At 37.3% G+C, this 17,191-nt stretch overlaps 1 protein-coding gene across 3 annotated transcripts in view; it reads right to left on the bottom strand.

The window, feature by feature from the left end:
* Dach1 (dachshund family transcription factor 1) overlaps positions 1-15,051 on the bottom strand; it is a 397,811-nt gene extending 382,760 nt beyond the window's left edge. The window contains exon 1 of one of the 3 annotated variants that reach the window (XM_020178044.2): positions 13,652-15,051. In XM_020178044.2, the coding sequence (XP_020033633.2) occupies positions 13,652-14,490 (839 nt within the window). In that variant the 5' untranslated portion in view covers positions 14,491-15,051. The remainder of the gene's footprint in view (positions 1-13,651) is intronic. The other 2 variants (XM_074043247.1, XM_020178045.2) reach the window with 2 other exon arrangements.
* Between the last annotated feature and the right edge of the window lie 2,140 nt (positions 15,052-17,191).

Raw genomic sequence — 17,191 nt, 5'->3', positions numbered from 1 at the left:
ATAGCTAAACAGCTCAATATTGATGAGCATAGCAACAACTGACGTCATTGTCTATGGAATGCAGTCCTGCCATTAAACACAGTGCTGTTACTGTGTAAAGAATATAGATTCATCGTAAACTTGGAGCTACTTGGTGAATATTTTAGTTTGAGGTGCTAAATGTTCTCAATATTTTCTTGTATAACTAGATTCTAAAATATAGTCTAGTAGTTCTCAGTGGGCTCCTGCATTAGTTTAAACTAAGATATACAACCTCCATAGTTAAACTCCACATTTACATGGCAAGAGTGCCAATGAGTACATTTCATCAGACATTCCCAGAAGCTATCTGGCCAATAGGAGTGGTTTGAAATGGTTCCCTAATCACTGCTGAAATCACTGATAGTACTGTCTGTCCACACTATGACAGACAAAAGCTGAAATGTATTAAACATAGCAATCCATCATCCTGCAGATGGGGAGCAGGAGCCAGCAGAGTTCAGAGGCAGTGACTACCCGCTGCTTAACAAAGGCTGAAGTCCTGACAGTTCAGTCCCTTCCTAGTTCCTCACTATATCCCTCCATCTAAGATGAATGAGTGTAATCAATGAGGGAGAAAGCCTGCTGCGGACCTCAAATTCAAACACTGTTATGTGTAAAGTACTACTTTTTTTCCCTAATCAGAACTGTTGCTTAAACAGTTTTCTCCAAATACAAGGAGATAAATGTATGAATGAATGTCCTATGAGTGAATGAGTGAATGAACTAGAGATTCAAGAAAGTATATCCTTAGGAAATACTTCATTGGTATATTTTTAAATTTGGAACAACAACTTTAAATAACGCTACCATTCTAAGTCTGAGGGAAAATTTTTAAAAACTACCCAATTAAGTAAGAGTAAGTTTACATTGTTTGGAGCAACTTATTAGTAATGTTCCCTTTTTAATGACCAAGAGATTATTATCTTTAAATAAGCACCAAAGAAATGAAATAATATTTGCTAAAGTCCAATTCATTTTCCACAGTTGTTTCTAATAAGGATGTAGGAACTTCAAAATAGCCGAAGGGAGGGAAAAACCAACTGCTAACAGCACATTAACAAAGTACGGAAACGAAAGACACTTTTCTTTGGATTTCAGCCTTGTCATTTCCAATTTTCTGCTCCTTGGACATGCTTGTATTCAAATTCTGGAACATCTATTCAGCATATCAATCCTAATTAGACAATCTGGGTCTGGAAAGGATGAGAGCTGGGTCATTTGCATAATTTAATCATAAATACTCAGTGATACATATTTCCAAATGCATTTGTACAATTATCTTTTCATCCTTGGGGCAATGGTATTAATATGATTAGGCAATATTTCTGGAAAAAACAGACAAGTATGCACTCTTTTTAACTGCAGCTTAGGGCGATATGAAAAATTAATTAATTTCTGAAGAAAATCAATTTCTCTACGTGACCACATTAGACATTGCTAAACCACAACTCAGAAGCTCTCTCAATCACTACATTTTATCAGGCCCTTCTAAATTCTGATTAGTGTGTGAACAATTCAAGAGAAAAACTGGTAATGTATCAAAGAGCATCTTAAATTTTGAAGAGACCTTTCTGCTTACTTTTCTTTTCAGGTATACCACTCAACTTTTAATGCATTGTTATTTAACAGTCAATGAGAAGCCTGTGCTTATGGTGTGAACTCATCTTGAGTGATCTTTTATTAATGTACATTAACCAATTTCAAGGACAACAGGATAAGGTTACTTTTGAAATGCTTTCTAAAGAAATGGATTTATATTCATCTAAAATAATCTTAATCCACAGGAGACTGTTTACTATGAAAAATTAGATAAACCAAGTCATCTTAAAGAGTACCTCCATCATAAGGAAAACATTGTAACATACTTAGGAGAGACAGAAGAACCCAGGTGGCTAATCTGATTTTTAAAAAGAGATTCTGCTTTGTATGTTAATTAGTACAAAAGAAAGAAGTGGCATTTGTGAGTATAAATGCACTATTCTATTCTTTTCAACCAAATGAAAAAGTAGAAATTACTGCATGCAAATATTCAATATTCATTTAATTTGCATAAAGGTGCTTGAACAAATTTTTTATTCTAACAAGCTCATTTTTCATGCGTTTTGTCTTTCATCCTAATCTAGCATCTGTCATTCCTTTTTGAAGTTATTATCGGCCCAATTCCCTCTTGGACATGGTTGCTGGGTGACCGGTATCTTAGCACCCACTTTGACAGGAACAGATGTGAATCTGATCAAGAGATTTCCCAAGGGCACCTGAAATCACAAACAACTTTTGTGAAAAACAAACAGCATTCCTGTCATGGGCCTTTTTTAACCCACTCCCCAAAAGAAAGACGAAAAAGTTTACCCCAGATCAAATATACCATTTTAATTTTAGCTCCTAAAATTGGAATAAAATACCTAAATTAAAATACATTATATTTTCACACTGATGAATTTGGGAAATCCAATCTAAATATTAACAGCTCAAAAACCTTGTATTGTTGCCTAAATGCTTCTAGGTAAATTCCATGGTAAAGGGTGTCAATTCCATTCACAATTTTGCTAGAATTTCTACCACTCAAAGGGATTATTATGAAGATAATTTCAATGGTAAGGGTATTTAAGAAGATGAAATTTAGTTTGGTGTTTGGAGGCTTCCTATTTTGATTATCATGTAGAATGTGGAATTCTGGGCAATAACTAAGGATTACATAGTCTAGTTCTATAGAATTGCCTAAAAAATAAGTTTTATCTCCCTTCAGTGCATTTTGTAGCAAGATATTCTAATGTGATTGTTTTCAGTTCACGTGCTGTAGGTGCCATTAATCACTATTGGAAATAGAGCTGCAGAGTGCCACTGGAGGACACAAAAGGTCATAGAAACTTCAGATCATCACCATTACAAAAGTAAGAATAGGTTGCCATTTCTGAAATAGATTCTTTTTATGACCAGTATAATGATCTGATGATCTACCTACTTTCCTTCCTTCCATTACAGAGAAAGTAGGAGCAATGGCCAATTAAAACATCATGAAAGAAGTTAGGACAAATTTTTAAATTAAAAAATATCATATCAGATAATGACACTTTATCATTGATGACATATTGTAAAAAGATCCCCAAAAATTGATTTAATTTTTCAATTTTATTCCAATGGTAAGGAAAGGCAGAAAAACTGCTAGCTTACTATTAAAGTAATAATTTTTTGCTATATAGTAAGTCAGTAATATGCTCCTAAGTTTAAAATCCAAGTATTTTCTTCTAATGTCCATGATAGTGGTAAAAGTGTTACATCTTCCACTAGATATTGCAATGTTTCCCAGTCTCTACTCTGAGAACTGATTTATCATAATCTCTCTTATCAGTAATTTTTATGTTTGCTTCTGCAGAGAAATAACCAACAATAGTTGGTTCTATAGCTATTAGGTGAAAAAGAAGTGACAGATTTTTAAAATTCTTTTCAATTTTTAACTGAGATAGAAATTTACTCATCTCAACTCCAAAATTCAATGAGATTATTAACCATTGTAATTGTATTAGCATATATGCATATTGCTTCACCATTGATAAATTGTTTTAACATATGTAAGATTGAAAGCAAGTCAAATGATATGGAGAAGTAATCTAGTGGTTGTAATTTTATAGTGCTAGCTTTATAAGCAAAGAGATTATGACCCTACCTTTTTATATCAGTTACCATCTGCATACATATAATATAGTATCTTGATATTCCAGAAATTCAGGAAACTATTACATATCTAAAATTCTCCTCATTTTGAACAAATCATTAACTTCAGTTTTCCAACTTTGGCCCATTCCACATAACTGAAGTGAATCCAACTAAAATAAAAATAGTTCTTATGCATTCCATTCATCAGTAATGACCTTCATTTTTTCCTATTAGAGCCAAAAGCAGTCCTTTTTGGAAACCCCCTTGGGGTAGTCCGACTGAAAATAAAGAAAGAAATATAAACACTTAAGACAGGGGATGTAGCTCAGTGGTAGAGTGCTTACTTAGCATGTACAACAACACAAAAAAGAAGAAAAAGCAAAGAAATATAACCATCTAAAATATGCCATCAAGAAAAATCAAATAAATTCATATGAAAATCTATATTCTGAAATGTTGTAACTAGGAAAAACTCCTTTTAAAAGTTTGTTCTCCTACTTGGACTAACTCATTAATGCAGACAAACAAATTAAAAAGTACAAAATAAATGTTTTCATATTTCAATTAAGTAAACTTGGATTTAAACTCCTTAAATCTAGGAAGCATGTGCAAAAGGTAGATATTCTGCTTAAAAATTAATACCTTAATAACATAAGAAAACTTAGTTTAAAAATTTTGCTGGTACTTTGGTTTAACATTAAAATATCATTGATGGATAATAGTTTTAAATTTTTCTAAGAATATCAAGTTACTAAATATGGCAGCCAAACAGGTGTTAACAGAAAGAAAAAGTCAAATTTGACCCAGAAGGCTCCAATATTAAGGTTTGAATTGGGATCAGTTCGTTCCTTTCCCATGGGGTAACTCGTATAAATGTAATTCTATGGTTTCATAAAAGCAGGTCAAGTTCCTATCCCTAGGGATCTTTTGGCAATTTGAGGCATGGAAGCACTGTTCCTACTACAGGTTCAAATCTGCATGTACTGCCAATGGTGTAAAGAAAAAATCAGTGAATAGTAGACACATACTCATCTTTGATTATCATACTTCTTGTCAGAGCATTCTTAGAGGTAAGAAAAAGGTATCAGAGCCTATATGCCATACAATATTTTGAAACCATTTTAATACTTATACTTTTTCCTCTTAACATGCATGCATACCAGATGATACAAAGTGATGTTAGGTGTGACTGTTTCTATTCAGATGAGTAACTGTAAAGATGAACTTCTTACCAAATGATTATTTTTAAGACTTATTTGCTATGTACAAGGTTTAGATTGTTCCTTTTTGATTCCATAAGCTTTAAATGAGGCTGAAAGTTTTAAGTGGATAATATTTTATCAGCTTCTTTCTACTATGCCAGAAAAAAGTATGATGGTTTTACTTTTACCAATAATGTAATGACTTAACAAATGTCATAGAATGATTGAGAAAGTAATAGATTTCAATTTAACTGGACCTTTAGCAGGTGTTTTCTAAGACAATTGCAATCTACTGCAAGATGTGTAAAATACATCTCTTATGCAGACCCAAAGATTAACCAATTGACCTCATTCTTAGCTCATCTCATTGATGGCCACGCTTTTAGAAGAAACTACTTTTACTTTAGGTTATGAAATTGTTTTCCGATCATTTATTCACTGATTCTAAAAGACATGCTTGCTCTAAAGTACTAGAAGCAATGAGATAAACCAATAAAAGAAATGGACATAAGTACATTTACTTTGATTCAATAATGTCCACATTCTAGTACCTAATAGCTTAATATCTACTTCATACAATTAAAATAATTATCACATATATGTTTCAAGTAGAGAATTAGAAGTGTATTTTAGTTATAAAAATAAAGATCTATGACAATGAGCTGTTTTTAATCACTGTCATAGCTATATAACTTTGTATATTACAACTATTTTTTAAATAAGTAGAAATTACTTCTTTTATTCTTAAATTAATTTTGGTTTTCTTTTCAAGTGTTGTTTACTATGGTAAAATGAATTTCTACATATTTTGTGCTTCTATGAATTACAAAAAGAAAATTAAGCCCAGTTTTATTATTAGGTTACTTTCCTATGAACCTATATCTTACAGTTATGTGTGTGCATACAAACACACATATACATATGTGTAAAGACATTTCTCCCAAATGTATTAGAACTATTTAAAGCATGAGTATATAGACCACAAGTAGGCTAAAGTTAGTATAAATAAAAATATCCATACACAGATCTCTAAAATATGAATAGAAAGAATACACTTGTTGTGAACACAAGAACAAACATCCTAATATAAAAAACTGACTAGTGGTATGAAAATTAAAGGTGCTCCAAGTTATTCCTTTAAAATCCAAGGCATTATTAAAGTAGAAATTTCCTGACTCAAGAAATATCATTTCTGAAAATTAGGTTAAATTAAGTTAAAAATAATCGGAGATTTTAAAAATAAACAAGAATACTTTTGATAAGTTTAAAGTTTTCACCTTCAAGTGATTCCCTTCACTTACACATCAATAAAATATTCTGAAATACATTATGAATAAACAGCCCCTTCATTTTTGCCATTAATACAATTTCAGGATCTAGTTTAAGATTTTAGTAAACTATTTAATTTGCCTGATAAGTGAATATAGTAAGATAGTCCTTAATTAACATATTCTAAAGATTTAGTTTTATTATTTTACTTAAGATATGATCAGTATGCTTTAAATCAAATTAACAAGTGTTTATCACAAATGTTTCTGTGTGCTTCCTTTAAGTAGTCCCTTTCTGGTACACTTTCCTGAGATATATTTTGATTGCTCTTGAAAACAAATAAGGTTATTTTTTCCTGTTTTGATGGAAGGATAATCTAATTATTTAGAAACATTTGGTACTGTATAAAGTTAAAAATAATTTAACATGGATTTTTTAAGACTTTATGTCTACTTCTCCATTCATTTTACTGAGAAACGAAAAACATTCCTCAATTACTAAATGTGACTCACCAAAATAAGCTAACTTGTTCTGTTGCCTAATTCAATATTTGCTTTGTGAAAATCATGTTTTAATAGTATGTCCAATTTTTGTCAAACAAATACTAATATTTTCAAATTCTGTATAGGATTCTTAAGTGTCTTGTTACAGTCACCATGTTGTAAAGAGACCTTTTGAACATACTCTTCTTATCTAGCTGAAGTTTTGTATCTTTTGATCAGTATCTCCCCTAGCTTTTGGTAAACTCCAGTCTACTCTCTGCTTATATGAGCTCAACTTTTTTAGGATTCCACCTATAAATTAGATGAAGTCTTTGCTTTTCTGTGCCTGAATTGTTTCAATTTAACTTCTTGCTAGAAACATGTAATGTATTTCAGGTAGTGTGTTCAACCTACACAATAATACACAATCATATTGTTTTAGATTCTTTATTTAAATGTTTCTCTCTGTCTTTCTCTCTCTCATCATTGCTCTCTAAACTTTTTAAAAAAGCAAATGATTATTCAGTGTGTTGCTGTGCTGCATAGTTTAGGACACGGTATTATACCCACATTAAAAATAAGACCCATTAACAATAGCATCATGAGTTTTCTACTTTAATAAGTTGCCCTTTACAACTTCCAATCCAGTTATATTCATTTAAATTTCCAAGCATTGGAACCAACTCCAAGCCATTTGGATCAGAAAGCAACAGGGCCACACCTTTAAGGAAATTCGGCCATTGCAAATTCAGTATCCAATTTAGAAAAATCTATAAAGATCCACTCTTAAATTGAGAGAATGAGAATACTCTTCTTTCTTAAGAGAAGCTCACATCAGAATATCCCGAGAAATTCAAAATGCACCTGATTTGAGGCCATTGACTTTGGATCATGTAATATTGGGTCATTTTATCCATATGATTTGACATATATTTTTTAATTGGACATAGACACATTTATACATAAAATTAATGAACACATACTTACCAACAGACAAATAATGAGCAGATTCTTAGAAATCTTCTTAAAAGAAACAGGTGTATCAAAATAAAGTGATCCACCAGTTAATCTAACAATAGTTCATTACAACTACATATAAATATCTTACCCTTGTTATTCTTGTTTTCCAAAGCAAGAATTTGATAGCTAGCTATATTATTCTAATGACTCATTCCAGTATATAGTATACCCTAAAAAGCAAATGTCAGCAAATAAAAGTTATTTTAAAAGACAGCTACTATAGAATAAAATTACTTTTACTAGAAATACTTTTGCTAGTTGAAGAGAAGGAAAGTAAAGGAATGTGAGCACAATGTAGGTTTGCACAGCGCCTCTGCTATGTCTGTGATACACCTATCTATGCAGATCAGTCTTTGTACTACACTTTCCTAAAAAGGTAGGCTCTTAATTCAAGTTTTTCTACTTTAAATAACTAATCAATGAACACAACAAATGTCATGGAAAGGGGGCTCTTAAATTCAGTCCCCAAACCTGAAATTGTACAGTCTTAGCTAGAATATGTAAGTAGTAGGATTTATATGAGTATAAATATATTCTTATATGCATATATCTCAGACAGACCAATCAGAATACATTACCTCAGTTAAGAATATGGTACATGTAAGCACATGCTAAGGTCATTCTAGTTTTAATAATTCAAATATTAAACAATAAAGACACACATCTTAATTACATTTCAAATGCCCCAAATAATTCGTATCACTTTTTGCATTTCCTATCATTTTAAAGGTGTATAACTTGACGTGGCATTTTTTGTGTTAATAGTCTGAAAATGGTAACTTTAAAAGATAAAATTCTGACAAAATTTAAATTTGGTAAAGGATTGAAAACCTTAGAGTCCAAATGTTTAATAAAACCTAGAAGATTCACCTGTACCTATTCAGAAGGCACACTTCAAACTAATTCCTTCAGACAAGGATTCAAAGGGAGACAATTTGCAAGCTGTGAGTGTTTCATTTCCTATTATATTTTACAATAGTTGTGTTTTATGTTGCTAATATAATGTTATTTACGTAACTGTTTTACTTGAATGATAAGGGCAATTGTATGAAACAATTGAGCAGAATAACCTAGAAAGGTAAAATAATACTAATTAATATTCACATCACAAATCATTCTTAAAGTAACAACTACTTGGTTGCACGTTAAGTTAATTTACAAATGCTACTTACATTCCAGAAAGAAAACATCAAATAAGAAACAATAAAGTATACTATATTTTTGAATGCTAGTGAATCACACATAGTAAATCACCAAAGAAAAGAGTGATTTATGCTCAAATCCTGCCAAGACTTTAATCAATATTGGGTGTCACATCTCAAGGGATTGGGGGAGGTAAGTAAGGCAAAAAGAAAGTGATGAAAATTTGTCTCACTAATTTACATGCAACTCCTGTAAAATGTAATAGATTAATCAAAAAGTAACAGCAGATTTGAACTACTGAAAAGAAGATTTTTAAGATGCAGTATCAAATGCCAAAAAATTATAAGGAAACTCTGGGGGGTCAGAGAGCCTGACTTATAGTTTATTCTATGTAGGTGAAGCTTCATGAAATAAAATGTTCTTTGTGCAAATTAAAGTTCTTGCCTCAGAACAGTAACAAATAAATTGCAGACTTCAGAAAGTAAAGCATCTTCAGAATCATGTGCACTTTTGACAATAATGGTTGATATTATTGGAGACTAATTCCAAGGAAAACAACAGGTTTGAATGCTATGATCCAAATAACTCAAGAAGTTCTGCAATATAACTTCATTGAGAAATGCAAATCCTAGGTTAGAATACTTTCATATTTCATTTATATATTGATTATTAAACTATAATTTTCTAATATTTTTAAAACAGGCAAAAGTTGTGGAACCAAACTTTCATATTTTATATCTTAGTCTTCCAATCACGTCGTATTCTTTTCAAAATGTTATAAAATAAGGCAGTAGGCTTTATAGGAATCATTAATCTACTGTAATACAAAAACTTCAAAAGCCTGGTCTCTCTATATGAAGTAATTCTTGAATTTCTCTGTGCTGAGTGTCAAAATTATCTGTTAGAAGTGAATGGATCTGGATTTGTGTTGAAAGTTGTTTCTCTATCGATGCATAAGTCGGTGCCATTGAAATCAGGCAACAGAGGAAATGTTAGACACTGCTTCAGGTTTCTATCTTTATTAAAACTACTGACAAGAAAAACAAAGCCAAGAGTTGGAAAATAATTTATTCTTCTTATACTAAAATTTTATTCAGATATTACTACTGCAATATAAAAGGCTTGGCAATGGCAAGTCTTTTAGTTTTCTGTCCATGGATGGTTTTGACTTTTAAGACAAAAGAGTACTGTTTTCAAATATATGTATAAACATATAAAATGTTTGATAAAACTAACTGGAATCTACTTGTAGAATCTCATTCACAATCTTGTTTGAAAGATACTAAGACAAAATCATTTTCTGACAATAATCAAAGGAATTAGCATTTTAGATGACTTAACGTTAAAAGTCAGTTTTTATTAGTTGAATTCATAGAAAATTGATTCCTAACCCAAATCCACAAACAAACAATTGACTCTTGCAAACAGACTGACCATGTACATAATTACTTTCTTTTTTTTTGTTGTTATTTAATGGCTAGCACTTAATTAACTGACTTCTATTTTAACAGTCAAGTTCCTCCAACTAATGTTTAGTTTTAAAATAATAATTGGAGGAAGCTGATCAAGGTCACACTTTGCCTTTTGACAACTTTTAAATATATTTCCTTATGCTTTCTTTCATATTTTGAGACCTATACTTTCTTGCTTTACTATGTACCAGGTGAGTCTCTGTTTAATCTCCTAGAGATGGCCTCAACCTTTACTCCAGTTTTCATAGATAGCATACTAATACAATAGCCCCAAGCAAATTAAATCTGCTCTGAGGTTTGTTGCTAACTTCTTGAGCAAGTTTAAGAAGCTTCCTTTTCCTCAGCATGCTTTTGGCTCTTCAGATTCCCTTGTATTTAAATATTACAAAGAGTCATAATTAGATAGATGTTCTGTAAACAGCAGAGATCTCTGTCACACACACACTATACATGTATGCATGGTATACTATATATATATATATACACTGACATATACATAGTTTTATATACTTCCCCTCTTGCAGTTTCTCTTTATACTCTGCATAAATTATTCTCTTAGACTGTTAAGTAGCTAGAGCAGAAAGAAACTGGGGTGAAAGAAATCAATATATTTAGGCAAATGGAAAAAAGATCCTAATAGCAAAGGCATAAACTGAGTTTGAATGAAAAAGTAATTTTAGTTTTTAAAATTCAAGATTCAAAAAATATTTAGTCTATTGCTTTCAAAGAAGCCCACAGTACTTGTAATTACCATGAAAAATAATAATGCATTACAATGAAAACAGTATATTTTAGTAAGAATGAGTTCAATTACACATTTTTTTATTTCTTTAGTTAGTGAAGAGTTAGGAGAACCTGTGTAGATACACGCAAGCACACATACATGCATGCGATATTTGCATATATTTGCGTCTGAGTAAGCTTTTTACGTGATATACAATCAAAATTCAATAGCATATCAACAAACCTCCCATATTGAACTTAAAAATAACCTGATATGGGATTTTAGAGCCAAGAGATTGAAGCAGTAGTCACGAAATATTTTTGAAGGGATAAACAGTTTAGCTCCCAAAGCTGTTGTGAACCTCCCGTTGGGAAAAACTTTTTAAAAATTAGTTAATAACTTTAGGACTATTCTTCAACCATATGATAAAAACTTCAGTTCAAAGCATAGGCAAAAATTCTGAAAATAGAAGTATTGCTTTACCTTGACTGTAACATTAATAATACAGTCATTGAAGGAAGTTTCCTCTAGCAATTATGTATGTGTGTGCCTGTGTATATGTAAAATGGCCACTGATTACTTAGTAAAATGTGTACTGGAAAGTAAGAAACACAGAAAGAGGATTCAGAGAAAAGTGGGTATTTCATTGGTAGAGAAAAATCAGCATTTAACTAATTTATTGGATAGTCAATTTTATAACAATCGTATCTGAACTGACTTCAAATTTCATCTAGCATTCTTCATAACTCCATCACAATTGTCTGTCCAGGCTCAGACAGTTTTAGCAATAGATTTTGGGCAAATATTTTCTACTTTTGATGACCAAGGACTCCAATTATCGGACTAAATGACGTTTAGTGATCTTGATCGGCCCCCACTCCTACTGCCACCTGTCCACACACTTGGGCACGTGCGCGCTCGCACGCACGTACGTTTGTACACACACACACACACACACACACACACACACACACACACACACACACAAAATACACACTCTTACCCAAAGAGTATAAACGAGGGTTCAAAAACCAGACACACACCCATGTCCCATATAAACAGAACGGCAAATAAGCATGAAAAAAGAATTTCTGGCTAGAGTAAGGAATTTGCTGGGACTGAGTTCGACTGTTTTTTGTTTTAAAGCTTTTTCTGGCACTAGCAAGAAATCTTTCTCCAAGGAAGAAATAGCGGTGTTGTCACTTCCATTTCCTTCTGGTTTCCTCTCTTTCCTTCCTACCTCAGTTTCCCTATCTCTGCTAAGTGCACACACCAACTCCGTTCTTTCTCTGTTTTTAAACTTATTTGGAGGGCACCAAAGTTTCCGCAAATTTTGCGCTCAGTTCCCACGTGCCTGCTGCAGGTCTCCCACTTTCCCTATTTGTCTTTTTCTCCCGGAATCTCAAAACTTTCCCCATTGCGCTTCTCTGAAGGGGGAGAGGGGGGCGGGGGGGGGGGGACGGGGTTGACACAAAGCGGAATTCTGAAGGGGGGCGAAATGATCTTTTCTACCCTTGAAACTGACTAGTTGCCCCACTCCCGCCCCCGCTGGGTAGGTCCTCCCCCACTGAGTTCATTAACATAAAACTGGGCCTGTGACTATTCCGAGGCCTCGGGTGTGAGTGCGCTTTGACTGGTTAGGAAAGCAAGGGCAGTGTATTCAGGCCTGCGGGGTTTCGGGAACAAAACGTGCACCTGCTCAATGCGTGAGCTACTAACCTTAAAAAGAAGTGTGTGTGTGTGTGTGTGTGTGTGTGTGTGTGTGTGCGCGCGCGCATGAGAGAGAGAGAGAGAGAGAGAGAGAGATTGAAATGAGAAACACGCGCTCTGTCTCCCTATGTCCCGGTTCAGGTTCTAAGAGTCTAGGGCACCGGGTCACTTTCTCCCATTGAAGAAAATCCGCTGGTGCTCTTGCATCTGCCCCGGGGCAAACGTGCCCCTTTATTTCCTTTCCACATGCACACGCTCACCCGCGGACACATGCACACATGCGCGCACACAGACCCCTCCCTTCGACAGGCTTCCCTTGGAGACTTAGGGCAGAACTCCAGCGTGTCCCCTGGGATGGCCCCGGGCCTCTTGGCCTAGCAATCGCTCCCCTCCTGACCTCAGAGTGCCCTCCTCCACTGTCTGCCCACTACCGCGACTTCCTAGCGGGGCCCCTCACCCGGAGCGTGTCTCCCAACTCCCCGAACCCTGGGGGCAGGGCCATGACCTCCTCCCGCCCCCGGGAGGCGTCCAGAGGTTGCGGTGAAGCCCAGGTCCCGGGGAGCGCACACGCCCAAGAGGATCCAAGAGGCCGGGGTGCCGTGCCGCGGAAAGTGGGCCGTGGCTCCTGGAGAGGCGCGGTCCTCCTCCTTCCCGCTCCCTTCGCCCCGAGGCTTGGGACTCCCAAGTCCCGCAGCCAAGCCCTGGCGCTGCAGCGAGCAAAGGGTGGACCGGGCCGGAAGAGCTCGATCTGGGGAGGGCGAGGTGCGAACTTCTCAGGGTGCCGGGAGCGGCTGAGGAGCTCCGGGGAAACAGAGCTAGGGCCGCGCTCACCAAGGGCGCGCGGCTCGCGGGCGCACGGAGCGAGAGGCGCAGGGAAAGGGAGCGAGGGAAGGGCGGGATAGGAGGCGGGTGACAAGGGGCCGGGGGCGGCAGAGGTTACCCTCCGCGCTTTACCTTGCGTTGGTGCAGTCATTGTAGAGCGTCTCGAAGTCCTTCCTGGAGATGAGTTTGCAGCGGTTCACTCCAGGCTGGATGGCGCCCAGTCCTCTCAGGATGCGAACCTGTTCCACATTGCACACCACCGGCGTGATCTCCAACCGCTTCAGCTTGGTGTAGACCGTGTGCAAGCCCCCCACTAAGTGCTTCAGAAACAGGTCGAAAGCCTGGGGCAGGCAGATGAGCTCGCAGCCCTCCACGGTGAAGGAAGCCACTTTGGCCCCCCTCAGATCCACCATTTTGCACTCATTATTCTGGGGGGTGTTTTCCACTGGGGACGGGGTTGAGTACACGGGTTTCCCGGGGAGGGGGCCGCAGCTGCTGCTGCTGCTGCTGCTGCTGCTGCTGCTGCTACTGCTGCTACTGCTGCTGCTGCTGCTGCTGCCGGTGCTCGCGTTGATGGGGGTGCTGGAGGCGCCGGCGCCGCCTGCGCTAATGCCGCCGCCGCCGCCGCCGTTGCTCGCGGCCGCCAGGCTGGGGTTGCAGTTGCTGCCGCCGCCTCCGCTGCCGCCGCTGCCACCGCCGCCTCCGCTGCCGCCGCCGCCACCGCCACCGCCGCCGCCGCCGCCGGGAGAGGTGACTGTGGCCACCGCCGCCGCCGCCGCCGCCGCCGAAGCGATGGGCTCCGGCCGGAACAGAGTTGGCCCAGAAGACGCCGGGGGTCCGATGGACGGAGCCGGAGACGAAGTCGCCGAGGAGGTGGAGGTGGTGGTGCCAGAGGAGGAAGCAGACGTGGAGATCGGGGGTTGAGGGGGGACCAGCTGGGTCGGAGGGATCAAAGCCGCCGGCACTGCCATGGTCACATATAAGGGGAAACAGAAGGAAGAGAAGCGAGGGGAAAAGTTGCCACGCACCCCCGGGAGGGGAAGGGGGAAAAGAGGGGGGAGAAGGGGCGAGGGGGGTAACAACAACAACAAACTCTAGGAGAGGATGAGCAGCAGAAAGGGAGAGTAGGGGGACCAGGGAGGTGAGGGTGAGAAAGAGCGAGCGCCGGAGGGGCGAGCGCGAGAGGAGAGGCGCTCTGGAGAGAAACGCACAAAAGTGTCCCGCAAGTCGGAATGTGCGTCCTCTCCCGGGGCTGGGAGCGAGGGCTGGTTTGGGGGGGGCGGGGGCGGGGAGGGTCGGCCGTGGTGGTGTGGGTCCCGCTCTAGCACAAAGTTAAGGATGAAGGTGAAAAGGAAGAGGATTGAGGGACTTGGGTTCTCCCTGGCAAGTACATTGATCAAAGATTGAGAGGGGAATGACAGAGAGAAAATGAGCTGAAAAGTGCAGGCTGCCGGCTGGACGAGTTGTTGTTGTCACACGGTGCAGAGGGGAGGAGCTCCGGAAACTTGAAATACCCTTTGAAGCCGCAAAAACCTCACTCACTCACTAGTATTAACCTAAATTATCCAACCAGGAACTAGGAGCAGAGACTGCGAGAGCGCGAGACACAAGGAGAGAGAGAGAAGAGAGACAGAGAGAGAGAGAGAGAGAGAAGGGGAGGGGGAGCAAAGGGAAAGAAACTGTGAGAGGGAACGGAAGGAGAGGGTAAGACGGGACACCAAAGTGCCGATCGGACAAGGAGAGAGGCTTATCCACTTTTCTTGTGCTACTACCGTTAGGTTGCATGTCTAATTTTCTAATATTACATTTCTTCCTCGACGATTCGTAATTTCCAACCCCCTCCTCAAAAAAAAAATTAAAAAAAAAGCTTCTAAACAATTGCTTGCAAACTGAGAAGAGCCAGAGTGCTCTGAGCTCTCCTTCAAGGATTTAGGATGTATCCCCGCGCGTTTTGCGATGAGATAGAAATGAAAACATATCCCTCCGATTATGATTATTAAGAAATTATTTTGAGGAAGATTCATGTGTCAGCAAAGTGTAGTGTTTTGATGCATCTGATTGTATTCTTTCTCTGTTAAAAAATTTATTTATATTATATGTGAAATTTTCAGGACAGTTTTCAAGTTGTGGGAAGAAAGTCAGTCCGAAATTGCTTAAGAATAATGGAAAGCTTGGAATAGAGGTCCTTATTCATAAAAGTCCTTATTTCCTAATAGACTATGAAAATAAAATGTTTGCCATCAGATGGATCATTTAGAATAACTTCACTTTCGCCCCAAAAGCAGGTTAGAAATGCCTTGTATCTAGAAAGATTAGGCACCCTTGAAGATTTAGAAAGTGGAAAACAAAAGCACGCTGATGTTTCTTACCCAAAACTCTAATTAATTCACCTGTCTTGCAGAGTAACCAACTATCCTCACATCCTTTAGGACTCAAGGCTAGTTGATAGTGTGTTAGGTAACACAGTAATTTTTCTTCTTATTTGAAAAGTACTACTATATTTTGGGAAAGTCCTTTTTAGTTTATCAGTGGAAATGTGTTTTCTAAGTAATGAGAAGAACTAAGTTCACTGGTTGACTTTTAAAGACAGAAAGGATAGCTATGCTTATAAACAATGTGAGACAGAGTTCAGACTGACTCTCTTCCTCCTTCCCTTTCACTCTTCTTTTCTTCCCTCTTCTAACTTGTTGCATGGAAGTATTTATTCAAGGGTTTTTCATCAAAATATGATTTGAGCATAGGTCATGTCTGTTTGGTGCTTATTATCTCTTGGAATCTTAAATAGCTAGGCTTTGAACCTGTCTACACACGTTCAGACTTCCCAAGATATGAAACAATGCAATAACATTTGACAGATTTTAAAAATAAACTATTAGGTTCACAGTGTTGGGAAATTTCATAATGAAATTTCTTGCATTCTGATGTTGAAATGATCACTTTTCTTTTTATCATTTCAATCCTTTAAATTCTTGGAAGTTTAGTGTTATGTGGTATGGGAACACCTGCAGAGAAAGATGAGACTATTGACTACTTACTTTAAGTCTAGATTAAACTTCTGGGGGCATAGCAGTTCTATTAGGAGATTTTCCTAGGTTAAAAGAATTCAAAAAAATGTTACAGAAACGTAGATAAATTTCTACAAGGGTTGCTCCAGTGTACACCACTCTTTGGCCTAATTAACCAATGCGTTTTAATATATTCAGAAATAATTTTTATTACTACTTCAGTCCTCAAATCTGGCCTCAATTAAAAGAAGGGGGTCAATATGTATCACATCAAAAACACTTCTTTAAATTTTGTTTTTTGGGTTTTTTTTTGTTTATTTGGGAAAATATTACCATTTTTTAAAATGTCAAATTACTGTATTAATGAAGGGAAAGGAAGAAGAAAATATTAAGCTCTGAAAAACAAATTTTATTTTGAAATTGCATGTCTAACTTTAATAAACTTCGATGTGGTTTTAAAATGGTAAATTACATATCATCATTTAAAATCTTAGTCCCACAAATGGAAAAAAAAATGGGAGTTGAATGCCCAAAGTCTATACTTGTCTTTATCATTTCTTGCATTTCCTTAAACTATCACTCCTCCATTACCTGCCACATTCTGAAGCCACAGGCAGGAAGCTATGATAGCAGACCAAGCCATAATCCCACCCGCCTTTCCAGGCCA

This window comes from Castor canadensis, chromosome 10, assembly GCF_047511655.1.
Source record: "Castor canadensis chromosome 10, mCasCan1.hap1v2, whole genome shotgun sequence".
Lineage (NCBI taxonomy): Eukaryota > Metazoa > Chordata > Mammalia > Rodentia > Castoridae > Castor > Castor canadensis.
The sequence above is the reverse complement of the archived record's forward strand: the minus strand, read 5'-3'. Positions and strand labels throughout refer to the sequence as shown.